This window comes from Aphelocoma coerulescens, chromosome 8 (assembly GCF_041296385.1).
Source record: "Aphelocoma coerulescens isolate FSJ_1873_10779 chromosome 8, UR_Acoe_1.0, whole genome shotgun sequence".
Taxonomy (NCBI): Eukaryota; Metazoa; Chordata; class Aves; order Passeriformes; family Corvidae; genus Aphelocoma; species Aphelocoma coerulescens.
In genome coordinates, this window is record NC_091022.1 from 14,142,743 (window position 1) to 14,157,289 (window position 14,547).

Here is a 14,547-nt window from a genome sequence, read left to right on the forward strand (position 1 = left end):
AATCAACATTCCCCATTAAAAAGGCCATTGGTCCACTTGGTGACCTGCACTTTGATGCAAAATTCAGAACTAGGAAGCCTCTGTTTTAATTTAGTCAGCAACTTCTGAGAAATAGCAAATGCACAGGCAAATCTTGCAGAATGTAGAGCTCTCCCTTGCATAAGCTCCCAAGTTTGCACAAAACCTCAGATGCTCTTAGGCAAGTATATTTTCCTTCTTGCTGTTTCCAGGCACATTTCGAAAGGCAAACAAGCTGTTAGTCGGGCAGGTTTCGCCTGTTTTCCCGAGAGGCGTGTGGCGGAGCGGCCCGCAGCCGGCGCTGTCCGGCCCGCAGCCGGCGCTGTCCGGCCCGCAGCCGGCGCTGAGGGGCCCCGGCAGGCCCGGCCGCGCTGAGGCCGTGGGGCCGTGGTCCCGCCTGGCTCTCGCCCCGGCGGGCAAAGCCCTCTGTCCGGTGGCGAGAGTAGCGGGCTCTCTTCGACGGGTCCTGCCTCACCTCCCACAGCAACGCGGGCAGAGCTCGTGTCCTGACTGCAGGCGCTTCCACAATTGGCATCTGCAATCGCCAAAGGAGCCTTCAAGAGAAGCCTGCTAGTCACCACTAACATTTCATCCATCTGTTTCTCCATTGAGCTGCCTGAGGGGCCATGAGGGCTGAGGTGGCAGCTCTGACCTTAGCAACTCCCCCCAACAACTCAGTGACTGGTCATTTCTAGATTTCCTTAACCACTTTTCAATAGAGTATTTATTAAAAATAGCATAAAATGGAATAATGAATTACTTCTTAACAAAAATGCTTGAATAGAGGATTAGAAAAAAATCCTCTTTTTATAAAGCATGGAATGAAATGGGGACACTGCAAAACATACTCAGTATACCAGGCACCTGTGCTGTGAGACTTTGATTTTACAAAGCAGAGCTGAAAGGTCCAAAAAATGCCTTCTCCATAGTGACAGGAATTTTGCACCAAAAGTTAATCACAGTAAGACTTGAACATCTGTAAATCAGTTAATCAGGACTGTTGTCTTGGTGAATTTGCAATATTATGACTTAAAATATATAAACACTTAGAGCAGAAGGGACAGGCAGAGCTCTGCTAACCCAAACCCACTGAAACTCAGCTAGGACAGCTGACACTGACACCAACATAAGAATCTCTCTCTGTAGGGCTCAAGTTTATGCTTTTTTTTTTTTTTTTTTTTTTTTTTTAAATAAGCTGTTGTTTTTTTAGTAAGTGTTGTTAGCACATTTTAACATTTGACCTGAGGAGTTAATGATCTCTCCCCATATGTAAAATTGCTACACATGAACAAGCAACATCAGCTGGAAAGTTCGACTTTTTTTTTTTTTAAACAATCACAAGAAAAGATTAACTCTGAATTAAAGAATTTTATTTTGTGCATTTCAGAAATGAATAATGACATTTTCTAAAATCAGTTGTTGCTGTGATAGACAGACATGTAAAGCTTATGTTTCCATTTTACATTACAACATGCAGTATGAGAATGGTACATTAGTTTACTTGAATTCTCAAGTTAATAATCTTTGAATAAGCAAGAGCTATTAACTGTGTAAACATCAGTAACAGTTAAAATTATTTCAATTGGGAGGAAAAATAATTCTTAAGGTGATACATATCAAGAAGCACCAACTGGAACACAGTCAATGCACAGTTCTTACTGAGTTATTTAGTTTATTTCTATTTTACCAATTATAAGTTTGCATTACTAGAAGTTTTTGAGTGTAAAATACAAATGATAATGATACAGCTCAGGATCAGTCAATGTAAGTCAGCTACTTTTAGGGGATAATGACTTCATCTATTTGGATATCAGCTCATGTTATGTTAGATTTAACATTGTTTTCTTCCCTCTTAATTTTTAAACTGTCTGGTTTGACAAAGTGTTGAGTAGCTTTTTGAGAAAAAAAAAAAAAAAGAAAAAAGAAAAACCCCCAAACCAATAAACCACCACCCCCCCCAAAAGTTAATAACCTTAAATCTTACTTTTGTTGCTACTTAACAGCAAAGTCAACCAATACATATTTTTTCCCTATTTAAAATATTTGTCACTAAAACTATGCTCAACTAATCAGTGCAGAAGCAACATTATAAATGGGCATGTTTAGAAGTTTCATAACATACGTATTTTTGTGTGCACAGTAGTGATTTATCTTTAAAATTTTACTATTAAATTAGAAAAAAACCCTAGCAGTGACAAATATGCAGTCTATATCAGCAGTGCAGTTTGCAAAACTGGAAAGCAATCTGTACATAGCATAGGAAGGTCTTGATGAAAAATTACTCATGTTTTTTTTTCCAAACACTTAAAGAGTGTTATTGCCAATGTATATAATTTTGACACCTTGTAGAAATCTTCAACAGTCATAGCTCTTAAGCTTTGCTTCCAATTTTAAAATGTTTTCATGAAGTAAGAACAAATTTTTTTTTCTGCCATTTTGTTCCTGTTTTCTAAGCCACAGGAGCCATAAAACATACCTTGAAATAATAAACAAGGAATAAGTTATCCAGGAAAACAGTAAAGCTAGTGAAACAGTAGGACATAAACCTTAATATAATTATCAAGAAATTTGGAAAGTTTAGTGCAGTATGAAAAATACTTTCTATGCTTTTGCACATTAAAAAAATAATCTGTAGCTGACATTTCAGTAGCATTTTTGATCAAATGACATTTCTTATGCATTGTGTCGAGAAAATAAAAATTTCCCAACCCATGTACTGCAGCAGCTCAAAAGTTCAGGTATAATATAGACGTTACCTATTCCTAAGGACTGAACACTTCAGCAAGGGAGTTAAAATCCTTATTAACCTTTCAAATAAATAGTGTATGAGTATAGCCATTTCTTACAATTCATCTCTCTTGAGCCTGTTAACTTGCCCTTACAGTATCTACCTGAAATACATCTCCCTGAACAAGACAGCATGTGTGCACTGTACTTTAGACAGGATACAGAAACTTTAAAATACAGACAGGATAAAATCTTGATCTATGTGTTTTAGTGCATTATAATTACATCCTGTATTTATTTTTTCAGCATATATTGTCTAACATTAAGAAATAGTGCTTTTGCTTTTCTGCCTTGTGATGTGGGAAGTGTTGGCAATCTCACTCTCTGCCTGTTTATTGCACTAAGATGGAAAAATTGTATGAAGAGTTGAGAATTACCAACCACACTCCTCTCAGTCTGTGAACCCTGATATGAACTTAAGAAGGACATGCAGGCATCCAAATATGAAAAAACACATTTTGCATCATGTTCACTGGATTTGTTCCCAAAGGACACCACAAAGAGGTAGCATGCTTATTGTTATTGGTGTAATTTCAAAAGGCCCAGAAGCCTCACATTCTCCTCTCTGATAGTAGGCTAATATGTCTTTCCATTGTGTTAAGTGTTTCCACCTGATTAATAGAGCTAGGATTTTCCCAAGAATGAAGGGCTGAGGTGACTCTCTCTCTTCAATAAATGAAATTAATTAAAAGTCAAGCACGTTGGCCTTCCTTAACATATAGGCTGTGCACTGTATGCGCTTTTCTTATGAATTACCCATGGTGAAAACCAGATATAGATGAAAAAACAGCTTTGCTATATGGCTCACGGTATTTAAATAAATCTAGGTTAACATAGGATGTTACCTCATTGCTTGAGCTAACTCTCAAAGTTTTCAACATTTTATATGTAACTTCAAAAGCTGATTTATTACAGCATTCATACACTTTATTTCTGTGGCTGCTTAGTGGAGTGTTCAACTGAACACATACAAAAACATCCCCATTACACCGTTCAATGGAGAGGTAACATATTATGCCTTCATTAATGCATGGTGCTAGAGCACAAAGCATACCAAACTCAGAAAACTAGAGGTTAGTCTACTCCCCCTTAAGCATGCATTTGCAAAAACATCCATTTACTCTTTAAGAGACGAAGAAAAAAAAACATAAGAGCTGTGCTACTTACTTTTAGCTCAGGAAGGAGCTAATTTACTTCACATTAAGATTTTGTTTTGAAAAGGCTAAAAAACCAAAGCCACTTAAAATTAAGTTTGTGCATATTCTTAAAATTGCTCCTTACTAAAAGTTTCTGCATCAAGTGTGCACTGCAGTTTTGTGTTATTTTATTGTCATGGCCTGATTTTCAAAATACCTACGCCCCACACAGTTTTAGGGCACAGGAGCTGCTGGCATTCAGCATCTTTGAAAGTCAGGACACAGCTTAAGTGATTGTGCAGAACAGTTAATTTCCCTTGCAGTGTAAGCCAAGTGTTCACTTATGCCCAATAGTAAGACCACAGAAGTTTCATCAAATCAATCAAAATAAACTTTTACAAGTCATAAAGGATTTCAAGGATAACACCAATCGACCAGGCCTGAGTTTCACAGCTAAAAGGACAATACTGCCCATTCTCATTTGTAAGTTCTGGAAGCCCTTTCCAGGATGATCTGATAAAAGAAAACACAAGTGAGTACTGTTGTTAGATTATAGACTGAAATTAAAAGAACATTTCATTTTAAAACCTTTTGGAAGATTAACTCAGTAGGAAACGGAAAAGCTTGACTAAAGGTCAGCTGTCCTACAAACACAGTATACCCTTTAATAACTGAGATCTAATTAATATATTTTTCACCTGCAGCTGGGAATTGTAGTGGAAGAGTCTCTTCTTCAAAGCAGACTCTCTGCTACTAATAATAACTAAACTTACACAACTGGTGTGTGCTGCTCCTGTTTCTCATTCTGGTAGTTTTGCATTTGGAAAATGGTAACAATGGTACTCAAACTACACTTGACATTGATTATAGTGCTAAAAGGTGACAACGGCTGGAAGACAGCATGATTACATACATCTTCTCTTCCTCCACAGGAACAAAAACATCCCACAAACTAGCACACTTAAAAAATGTAAGTAGAGCCTGTTACTACAAGAATTATTCTGTACAGAAATAATGTATCAAAACAGTAAAAGTACACTACTTTAAGACAGAAAAAGCAAAGTGCATTACCAAACTGCTAGTTATTTCTGATACTACCAAACAAGAGACATGGACAAGACACTCTGTAAGGCAGTATGTTGTTTAACAAATCCTTTTTTCTTCCCCATGTGGTCAGACAAACTCTTCTCTCATGAGTCCTACTGAATTACTCTTTTGGGTGCAAATAAATACCTGTTTCTGTGCTGCAAAACAGATTATATGGATGAGATACCAAGGGCAAGATTTTTTATTTCAGTTTATCTCAAATCCTTAATAATTAAAAATAAAATAGACAGCAAAGAGAAGAAACAGTGTGTGGGTTTGGTGGTTTGGTTTGAAGGAAAACTCAAAATGCAAGTTCCTCTGTCTCCTTAGAAAATCAAGGTTATTAGTATGACGGCTTCAGAATCTAATTTCCTCACTTAGAACACAATAAGTCCTAACAATATTTTGCATCATTTTATCTGCTGAAATTTTAATATATCACTACTATCCCTTTTAACTATTATGTTTTAAAGTTTGTTTTTAAATACTTTGATTTTTAAAAAAAAAACCTCACTGACTTTTTTTCTGAAATTGATTTCTTGTATGAAATTAGATCCTAATCCTTACATAAGATTTATCTCACCCAGTCTTCACATGCATAAGTATTAGGGATTCTGCAATCTCTAAAAGGCACTAGATCTCACCTGTATTTGAAACCTGACTTGAGATCTGCAATTGCACATATAGCAGTCAACTTCCTATCTAGAAAAGAGATTCTGTTTATACAGAAGATCTGTACTCTTACATGCACTTGCATGGTAGGTACCACTAGCTCAGTATTTTGAGTATTTGGAATCCGTGTTTGTTGTTATCTTACCTTTCAAGATGAACATAGTGGCGAGAAAGAACATTCTTAATCATAACTACAGTTTTTGCATATATCTCTGGACCAATCAACCTGGAGAAGTACAATTTGGCACGAAGAAAATACCCAATTGGCCACAGCCATTCCTATGGAAAGAATGAAGAGAGATGATTATCAAAGCAGTAGGTTTGAAAAGATGACAACACTTTTTCTAAAATTGAAGGAAGTAGCTCTTACAGGTCCTTGGTGATAATTAAAACCTCTGGCTACATTGTAGTTGTCATTGTCAAGAGCATTATCATATACTCCACAGTACACCATATCACTGCAAGAAAGAAAAAATGTATTATGCAAAAAAAGCCTTAATTAAAAATAATACACAGAAACGGAAAACAGAAATCAAACAAATAATTTGTCATTTACATTTATTGATGGTTAAGTTATGAAGGTCTCCACCAGGTTCTGTACTTCACATGACAGTGGAATTCCAGATAAAGTTTAAATTTGTAGGAAAATGGTCCATGCCTTGAAAGGACTTAAGAGTCATAATTTTACCCTTTACTCAAAATGCAGTGCTGTACACTACATCAAACATAAGTATGTCCCAAGATGCAAATACAACATCTTTGGTATGATGCCAAATTTGACTTGCTTACTGTGAGGCATTCAAAACCACTCAGCCATTGCCTATATCAAGAAATCAATTGCACAGACTTTTAGAACACCTAAACCAATTGTTCTGGAAGTACTTCCTGCAGCCTTATTTCATAAGTATATATGAAAATTTCACACCATCACCACCACCCCTGCCCCACATCAAGTAATTCCTACTGTTGTGTTTATTGTGTTTAGGAATCAACACTTGATCCTATCTCTACTGTACTTACTCTGGGTCCAAGGTTTTCATGCCTAATGGACCAAGAAGCTTTTCTTCTGCTATCTGCAGAGCTTTCCAAGCTCTCTCAGGTGAGAACAACTCAGGGGCCTAATAAAATAATAAAGATTTAATGAATAATCCCTGTGCATAAACACACATAAGTCTGTGTATATAAATGCAGAAGACAACAAAAAGCCTGAGGTTTGTATTACTGAATCAACTTCTAGAACCTATAAGTCAGAGTAAGCAAGAAAACAGAAGGTATCCAGTGCTTTTTTTCAATTTTGATTTTATTTTAAAAACCCTTGCCAAGTATTATTACTGAAGCTCTTTAAAAATCCAATAAAAACAAAGAATCTATCCTTTTTAGCCAATTTGATGGGAAAAGCAGCCTCCCAGACCTAGCCATAAAAGACATTCTGAATACAGTGAGCACTGCAAATTGGCAAGTCCCATCATGGTATATTTTTAGGAGGTAGTCCAAGAGAACCAACGTTAAAAGCATGGAAAAAAAGCCACTTTCCAAAAGTTATTCCAAGCAACTTATGTTCCTAATAGAATGCAATGCAGATGGACCTTAAAGTTTTCTTTATAACCAGCTAGGCTTGCATTTAAGTGCAAAGCCCTCCTCCCATTCCCCCCCACTTACCACAACCATTGCTATTGGAAAATTTGGCCTGAGTTGGTAATCACACCATGGACTTGAAGCTCCATAGCTGTCTTTATAAATTCCACGTTTGTGTACAAGATCTGGGTGTTTTTCATTAGGATCTGCTGGATTCTCAGAGACAAAGAACAGCCTTTCAAAATGTCCTTGAATTTTCCTGTCCCACTCATCATACGTGATAATCTCCTCCTTTCCTGCAAGATGTTATATACAGTTTTAATTTTCTGAAATCAGCCACAGTAGCAACAGCAGAAGTATGCTTCTTGAATTCCTGACACTTAATATAACAGGAGCAGATCTAGCATCACCTCTCTCAGTTTGTGATTCCCCATGCTTAGGCCAATTGTATAGATCACAGGAGGAACAGCTCACTGAAATTTCTAGTGAGACTGACACAACAGTCTTCACAGGGCACATACTCACTTGGGCTGGGTAAGCTTAAAGTAACTTTGTGATTAGAAGAGTATTCCCTCTAAAACATATGGGACTTCCAATGATATTTATGTAAATATTCCCAAGAAGGGGGTTTCTGTGTTATGAATACTGGGGGGCGAGAGGAAGAGCAGAAAGAAAAAATAAAGACAAGTGTCCTACATCATTTTACTTCACATTCTTGTAAATGAATGATACAACCATCAAAATACACTGTAACCTTATAACTTATATCCATTTTGAGAAAAGGTATTCAGGCTCTGAAATTCCTTTGTAATCCACAGAATAAACTATTTGAAATACTGAGAAGAAAATATCAAGTTTTAATAAATTTTTATAGTAACAAAAAGATTTTAATCATACAAGATACTTTCCCAAGGTTTTCTCCTTTAACCCCTAATCCTTCTTCTGAGGCTTATATGGACACTATTTCATTGTTTTAGTTATTTCTATACCCCAGTAATACAATTATGAGATGTTCCTGTTTTTACCATGTCTTTTTACAGTGACTCCACGGAATGGAAATATGTTTTTCCCAGATAAATCCATCAACCAACGAACAGCCGACTTGCACAGGCCAACCATTTCCACAGCAGAGCCATCTCTAAAATAATAATGATAAAACCCCTCATTCATTATTTTAAGAAGGTTGTTAAAGTTCAATGAGTAACTGAAAAATTTACATTCATAAGTATCTTATTTAGACAATTTCTTTTTCCTCATTTTTCTACTATTCCCCTATTTCTCAGTCAAGGAATGAACTTGATTGTAAACTGGCTAGCAAATACCTTTTTCTGTACATCAGCCTTATTTAAAGTGGTATTATCATACCCAGCTAATTAGCACAAATGGAAGATAATTTTATACCAGTGATTAAGAACATGAAAAAATGATTGACCCCAGACACGGTGGTCCTCTGATGTTATAACCACGTTCAGTACAAAGCTTCTCAACTGCACAGACACTTCTGTAACTTACGTGATAGTTCTGCCATAGGAGATTACTCAAGTCAAAAGTGAGCGATTAAAATAAGCACTAAATGCACTTCTTGGACTTGCTTCTTTTTTTCAAGTAATATTCATGTAATCAATATATGCAAACACTTAATATTGTAATCATACTCAGCTTTACTGTCTACTTGATGGAATTTTCTCTCTGGCATCACCAACTCAGCCTCTTTTGCAAACTACCTCGACCACTCTTGGCTCCCAATTGAAGTGCTCAACTTGTCAAGCAACATAATGTTTTCCTCAATTCTCACCCATGGACAGGCAATTGATTTGAAACTGATACTGTACTAAATCCAAGCAAGGGCCTGCAGCAGTTTCCTGGCACATAATAAAGAGCCTATTTTAAAATGCTTAATTCTCAGCTCTAAAAATGTAGATGTTGTAAATATTTTTGAATTCGAACTAGGAAGTATTCAAACAACACAATTATCAATATATAACTCATATGAGAAGTTTAAATAACAAAGTACTGCTAGTACAACAAATATACAGTATTTCCTAAATTACATTTTACCACTTGAATTCAAAACTCAACACTTAGCATGGAGCTAAGACTGTGAAAAAAGCCATGGGCTTCACCTGCAAAGAACACAGATTTTTACTTCAAATCAGCAAAAGAAAAAACTTTCATTAACATTTTAGTAGGTAGAAACATTTAGAACATTTGAGAGAGAACCTCTCAGATGAGTCAATAGAAGGCACAGCGGTTCTGCAGAAGAATTTAAGTTAAAAAAAAAATTACAAAATCCCCCACCTAAAGCCTGGATTTCATACCTTGGAGTAGCTGGAATTCCTTTATTGCGAGCTTTGTCGCTCTCTCCCATTTTATCCATCCAAGTGCCACAATTGAAGCGGTTCCCTCCAAAGACAAAGCCAGTTTCATGGTCAATGCCTGCAGTTACATTAAAACCTGGCAAGAAAGAATATCAGGTGTTAATTCCATTTTTTAGGCGAAATAAAACCCCAGCTACCCTCCCCCAACCCAAATGTCCTAGGATAAACAAAAAAATCTTCCAACAAGAAAACCGAGTTAGGTTTCTGAAGGCAACTGTTCTTTAAGTGAAATTTTTAAGATCACTTGTACCAAAGCATATGAACAGTTGCTAACAATAAACTATTATTTAGGCACTCCAAAAATATTACATGTAAATAAAGTATTATAGTTTCAGTTACATTAAATATAATTTTATAATAAAAATATGCTCAATAGAAAGAGGAAATAAGAGGAAAAGGAAATACAAAATATAATCATCAACTTCTGTATTGCACATCAAATGTTCTCTGTATGTTACCTTCATCTCTCATGTTTTGATCAATCTGAGGACCAGCATTCCTTTCTCGGAAATTTATGCCTTCCATGTGTCGTTGCATTGCTTCCTGTATTACTTCATAAAGTGGCTGATCCTGGATTCATTTGCGTGTTTGGATGACATGTGAAAGGCAAGACGAAAAATGAGTAGAAAGCATTTCTTAAGCCTCTAGTTTATGATATGATATTCCAAAAGAAAATGTTTGATGGTTTGGGAGTTTAAGTAGCATCCCTGGCATTGGCAATACATTGTATACAACTTTTCATACAAACATTTTTTCAAGACAAAAAGCAACGAAAAGATTTAGAAGCTAATGTAATTTTTTTCCTCCTTCCCTAACCCCTTGCACTTGGTCTAATCAGGTGATGCAAGAAGGGCCTAAAATATGGAATTCTTGCGCTATAATCGAATTTCACCATGAACAACAGATAGCAAGAGGTTCTTGTAGCTAGAAAAAATGATATCCTTTCATTAAAAAATTATAGTTTTGTTAAATACTTAAATTAGAAGTGATCTTTACCACAGTGCCTGCAGGCTGAGGAGAAGAGTCATCTCTTGGGTACATTCTAGAAACAGGACACCTAAGAATGTCTAATCCATTTGGAACAATTTTGCAGTAGTCCTGGATACACTGAAGCCACCACCACACAGCATCACGACAGTTGTATCTGGCATGTGTCCCCCCACCAAGCAGATTGGGAATGAGACCATGTCTTAAAGTCCCAGCAAATGCTAAAATGATGTTTCTAGAACAAAAGAAAATCACAGTCTTGACTAAGTTGCCTTCAAGGCCATTACTGGACCAAGTATCAAGTATAAAGCATACAGGGTTATGTTAATAGCAAGGCAGGGCAAGACAAACAGGATTTTAAAGACAGAGGCCAAAGGCTTGCTGTTGAAAGCTACAAATTACTCCATTTAGCATGAACTTCTTTTACAATAAAAAACCACCCATTCCCTACAAATTCCTCAATATGAGTACATTTAAATCACTTTGTACAAAACATACATTACCTATTCATATAGAAAAGATAATTTGCTTTTTTATAGGTAATGATATAGACCCTAAATCCAAATCCCACTGAGGTCACAGGGAAGGTTTTTACTGACATTGTTTATGATTACCCTGGTATCCATTCTGATGGGTGGGGTGGAATGGGGACGGAGGGCAGGAGTAGATGGGAATTTCCTATTAAAATACAGAGAGGTGACAGCAACTGAGGTTATGAGAAGTTTCATTTGAGAACCGTTGCGCATACCTTGCAGAAAACATGGATTCCGACTAGCTTTAAAAGGCAAAATAAACATACTAGTAGGCTGCAGATCTCTCAGCATGAGAAAGCTAACAGCTGGCCAAATGTACAACAGCATAAATACATGCTAATTTACATCAACTCTTACATTTTTATATTTCTATTATGTGTCAAGCGCCACTCAATATTAATCAAAATATCAAATTCATCTGGCTTATGTATGGCTCATTTGTCAGGTTAAACATTTACAGATACCAGATTGTAACAATGCACAATTAGCTGATTTCTAGTATTAATAGACAAATACTAGCAGTCACAAAAAAATCATGACAGACCTGCAATCATGCCTTTCTAATTGAAACAGTATTCTCTTTTGCTACCTCAAATTTTTACGTAAGTAATTCTGAAATTATTGCTCAGCAACAATGATGCAAGTACTAGTGAAACAATCACTTTTTTCAAGGACAAACAGTAGCATTCCAGGGGTTAAAAACTACCTTATCTCTACATCAGCTTTGGATCAGTGCTAAGAAGGCAAAAGAGAATCATTTGAGTAGTATTTTTAATACCACTTAGAGCGAGCTCCCAAATATGTCTAGTGCCATTAAAGTTTTATACTGCACATCAACTGTTTCTAACAGCTTGTGCATCAGCTCAGGTTTTGAGAGCATTGCTTTTTCCTAGCTGCCCACAAAGCCAAAAAGAACTAAGGTTAAGCCTGCCTTACCTTGCTTCTAGGTAGCGCCCAGTAACTAACAGTAGACCTCTTAGTGCAATAAAAGTATCCCTTCCCCATGAACGAAAAATTCCAGAAGAAAAGTGAGGTAAACCTGAAAAGAAATGTCATTATTCATCTAATTAATTGATATAGCTGAAACCTCCAGGCACATGCATAAAATAACCAGAAGTAAAAAATATATCCTCATATTTAACTTTTTCCTAGATTTATGATATTTCAAATAAACAAACAATCTCCTAGACCGAGTTCTTGATAGAATTAAATATACCCTATACTAGAACAGTATCTTCTAGAATTTCAAGATCACACAAAAGCATTTCTCCTATCAGTTATAGTAACATTTTAATTTTTGTTTAATCATGTGGCAACTTAACCAAAGTTAATTAAAAGAAACAGAAAGAAAACTAACAAAAAAGATCAGAACTATGACAAGATTGTAACACTTTGTAGGCAAGAGTTTATGTATGAGAGCTGTGGCATCTCAGCAGCATAGGGGGGTAAGACTGTTCAGACACTGTGAAAGACACCCTGTTTCTCTTTTCCAGCAGCTTACAGAACTACATTTTACTGCAGACATTACAACAGGTAGCTTTAAGAATGATTCTAACTGGTAAGACATAATAATTACAACAGTAAGGTCCATACTTGTCTTTTTTTTCCATTTTTTTCCTTTTATGATCTGTTAACAAAAATTCCATTTGGTAAAGTTTCAAACCAGCAGTCTCTTGTGCATGCTTGGTAGAACATTTCACTTCTACCACTTACTTTAACAAAGTATTTGCTAATTCTCCAATATGGCCTCCACATCTCTGCAAATTTATGGCACACGGCAGCAGCACTCGAGAATGATAATCTGTGTACAATTTAAAAATCTCAGGCACAACTACCAGTGAGTATGTGAAAGGAATACTTAAAACCAAACCCTTTAGTATAATTAATCTTTATGACCAATTTAAGGGAACACTGTGCCTCTGTGCTTCTAGGTAACACTAAAGCAGGCAACTGGAATGTTATTAAAATCCAGAAACTAAAAGCAATAAAGATACACAAGAGAAAGAGTGATGGCAAAAAGAAGAAAAGCACTCCACTGAGAGAGATGCCACTGCATCTCTGGCTGTTTAAAAGTTTCCATGGCTTCAGAATAGGAATGAGCCAATTCAGAACCAAAATAAATTCAATCTAAGCCACAGAAGATAATACTTTGGACATAGGAAAATGCCCATAGGAAGATTGCCAGATGCTGGCAGAACATTTGGAGGTATAAATACTACTTGCTGACTGCTTTTATGCTCTTTTCTTTTGGAGACAGTTTCAGATCAGTTCTGATCTGCTAATGGTTCTGAGAACTTGTAAACCATAAATTCACTCTTGTTACGCCATTACAATTAACTTCTTAAATTCACATTTATAAAAGATAAACTAAAATCCTTTATGATAAATATACTCATCTCAAGCAAGTCTTCTGGAAAGGAAAACAACATTTTTTGTAGATCTCTATATATGGTAACAACAAATATAGTAGAAAAAGCCTCTAAATAAAGCATTTATATATAAGGCTCTCCCTCCCAACCCCCATGAGAGTACTACTAGAGAAAACTCCCATACTTTTAAGATGAGCAAATCTTTACCTTAAACACAAAGCTAAAGTGAGTGAAATTGCTACATTTTATACATAGTTGCTAACATATGGCTCTCAAACGTGATGCAAAAATTTTAATATAGTTACTAGAAACAGTTTAACTATTTTGGGAGGCCTTTTTTTTTTTAAAGGTTGTTCTCACTTACCAGCTGCCAAGGAAACACAACATTGCTCTTTCTGATTTGTAATCTCATTCAGCCTATAGGGAACATCATGTAAAGAAGGAGACAGATCTGGCAGACAAGAGTATTTTCCTATCCCACATAACTGGATTGAACCCAAGGAAAGGTGTTTAACAAATGTTGATCCATTCTGCACAAAGCTGTAATTCAACATAATTAAATTAAAATAACTTTGCATTCAACAATAACAGTCTATAAAATGTACCCTTTTTCATTTACAGAAGGCTATGACAAACATTATACATAAGAAATATAAAAAACTAGCAGGGAATTAATACCAGCATTTTGCATTAACTAATTTTTTACATAAGATTTAATTTATAAATGACTCGTTTTCCTAAAATGGGTGCCCAATGTTAAGAGTAAAATCTCAATTGATTAATGCCAATGGGAGTGTTTATGACAAGTACTTCTAGAAAACAGTTTAAAAAGTTGTTTTGGTTTAGTTAATGCTTATATACAGACCTAAGACTTCAAAAATACAATAAAAAATATTTTGCTATGAAGAAGTTTGTCAAATCTAGTCAGTATTTCAAAAAATCATATTTTTACATATATGTACACAAACCCTGCAAATCAAAAAATCTGCTAACGCATTGCTTGAAA

The 14,547-nt window shown here is 35.8% G+C and overlaps 1 protein-coding gene across 4 annotated transcripts in view; it reads right to left on the reverse strand.

Annotated features, from left to right (window-relative positions):
* Window positions 1–1,371: 1,371 nt before the first annotated feature.
* AGL (amylo-alpha-1, 6-glucosidase, 4-alpha-glucanotransferase) overlaps window positions 1,372–14,547 on the reverse strand; it is a 37,375-nt gene continuing 24,199 nt past the window's right edge. For all 4 annotated transcript variants that reach the window (XM_069022602.1, XM_069022600.1, XM_069022603.1 and 1 more), the window contains exons 24-34: window positions 13,906–14,081; window positions 12,109–12,211; window positions 10,649–10,874; window positions 10,111–10,222; window positions 9,593–9,728; window positions 8,300–8,412; window positions 7,359–7,570; window positions 6,720–6,817; window positions 6,070–6,157; window positions 5,845–5,978; window positions 1,372–4,454 (exon numbers count right to left, since the gene is read on the reverse strand). In XM_069022602.1, the coding sequence (XP_068878703.1) occupies window positions 4,337–4,454; window positions 5,845–5,978; window positions 6,070–6,157; window positions 6,720–6,817; window positions 7,359–7,570; window positions 8,300–8,412; window positions 9,593–9,728; window positions 10,111–10,222; window positions 10,649–10,874; window positions 12,109–12,211; window positions 13,906–14,081 (1,516 nt within the window). In that variant the 3' untranslated portion in view covers window positions 1,372–4,336. The remainder of the gene's footprint in view (window positions 4,455–5,844; window positions 5,979–6,069; window positions 6,158–6,719; window positions 6,818–7,358; window positions 7,571–8,299; window positions 8,413–9,592; window positions 9,729–10,110; window positions 10,223–10,648; window positions 10,875–12,108; window positions 12,212–13,905; window positions 14,082–14,547) is intronic.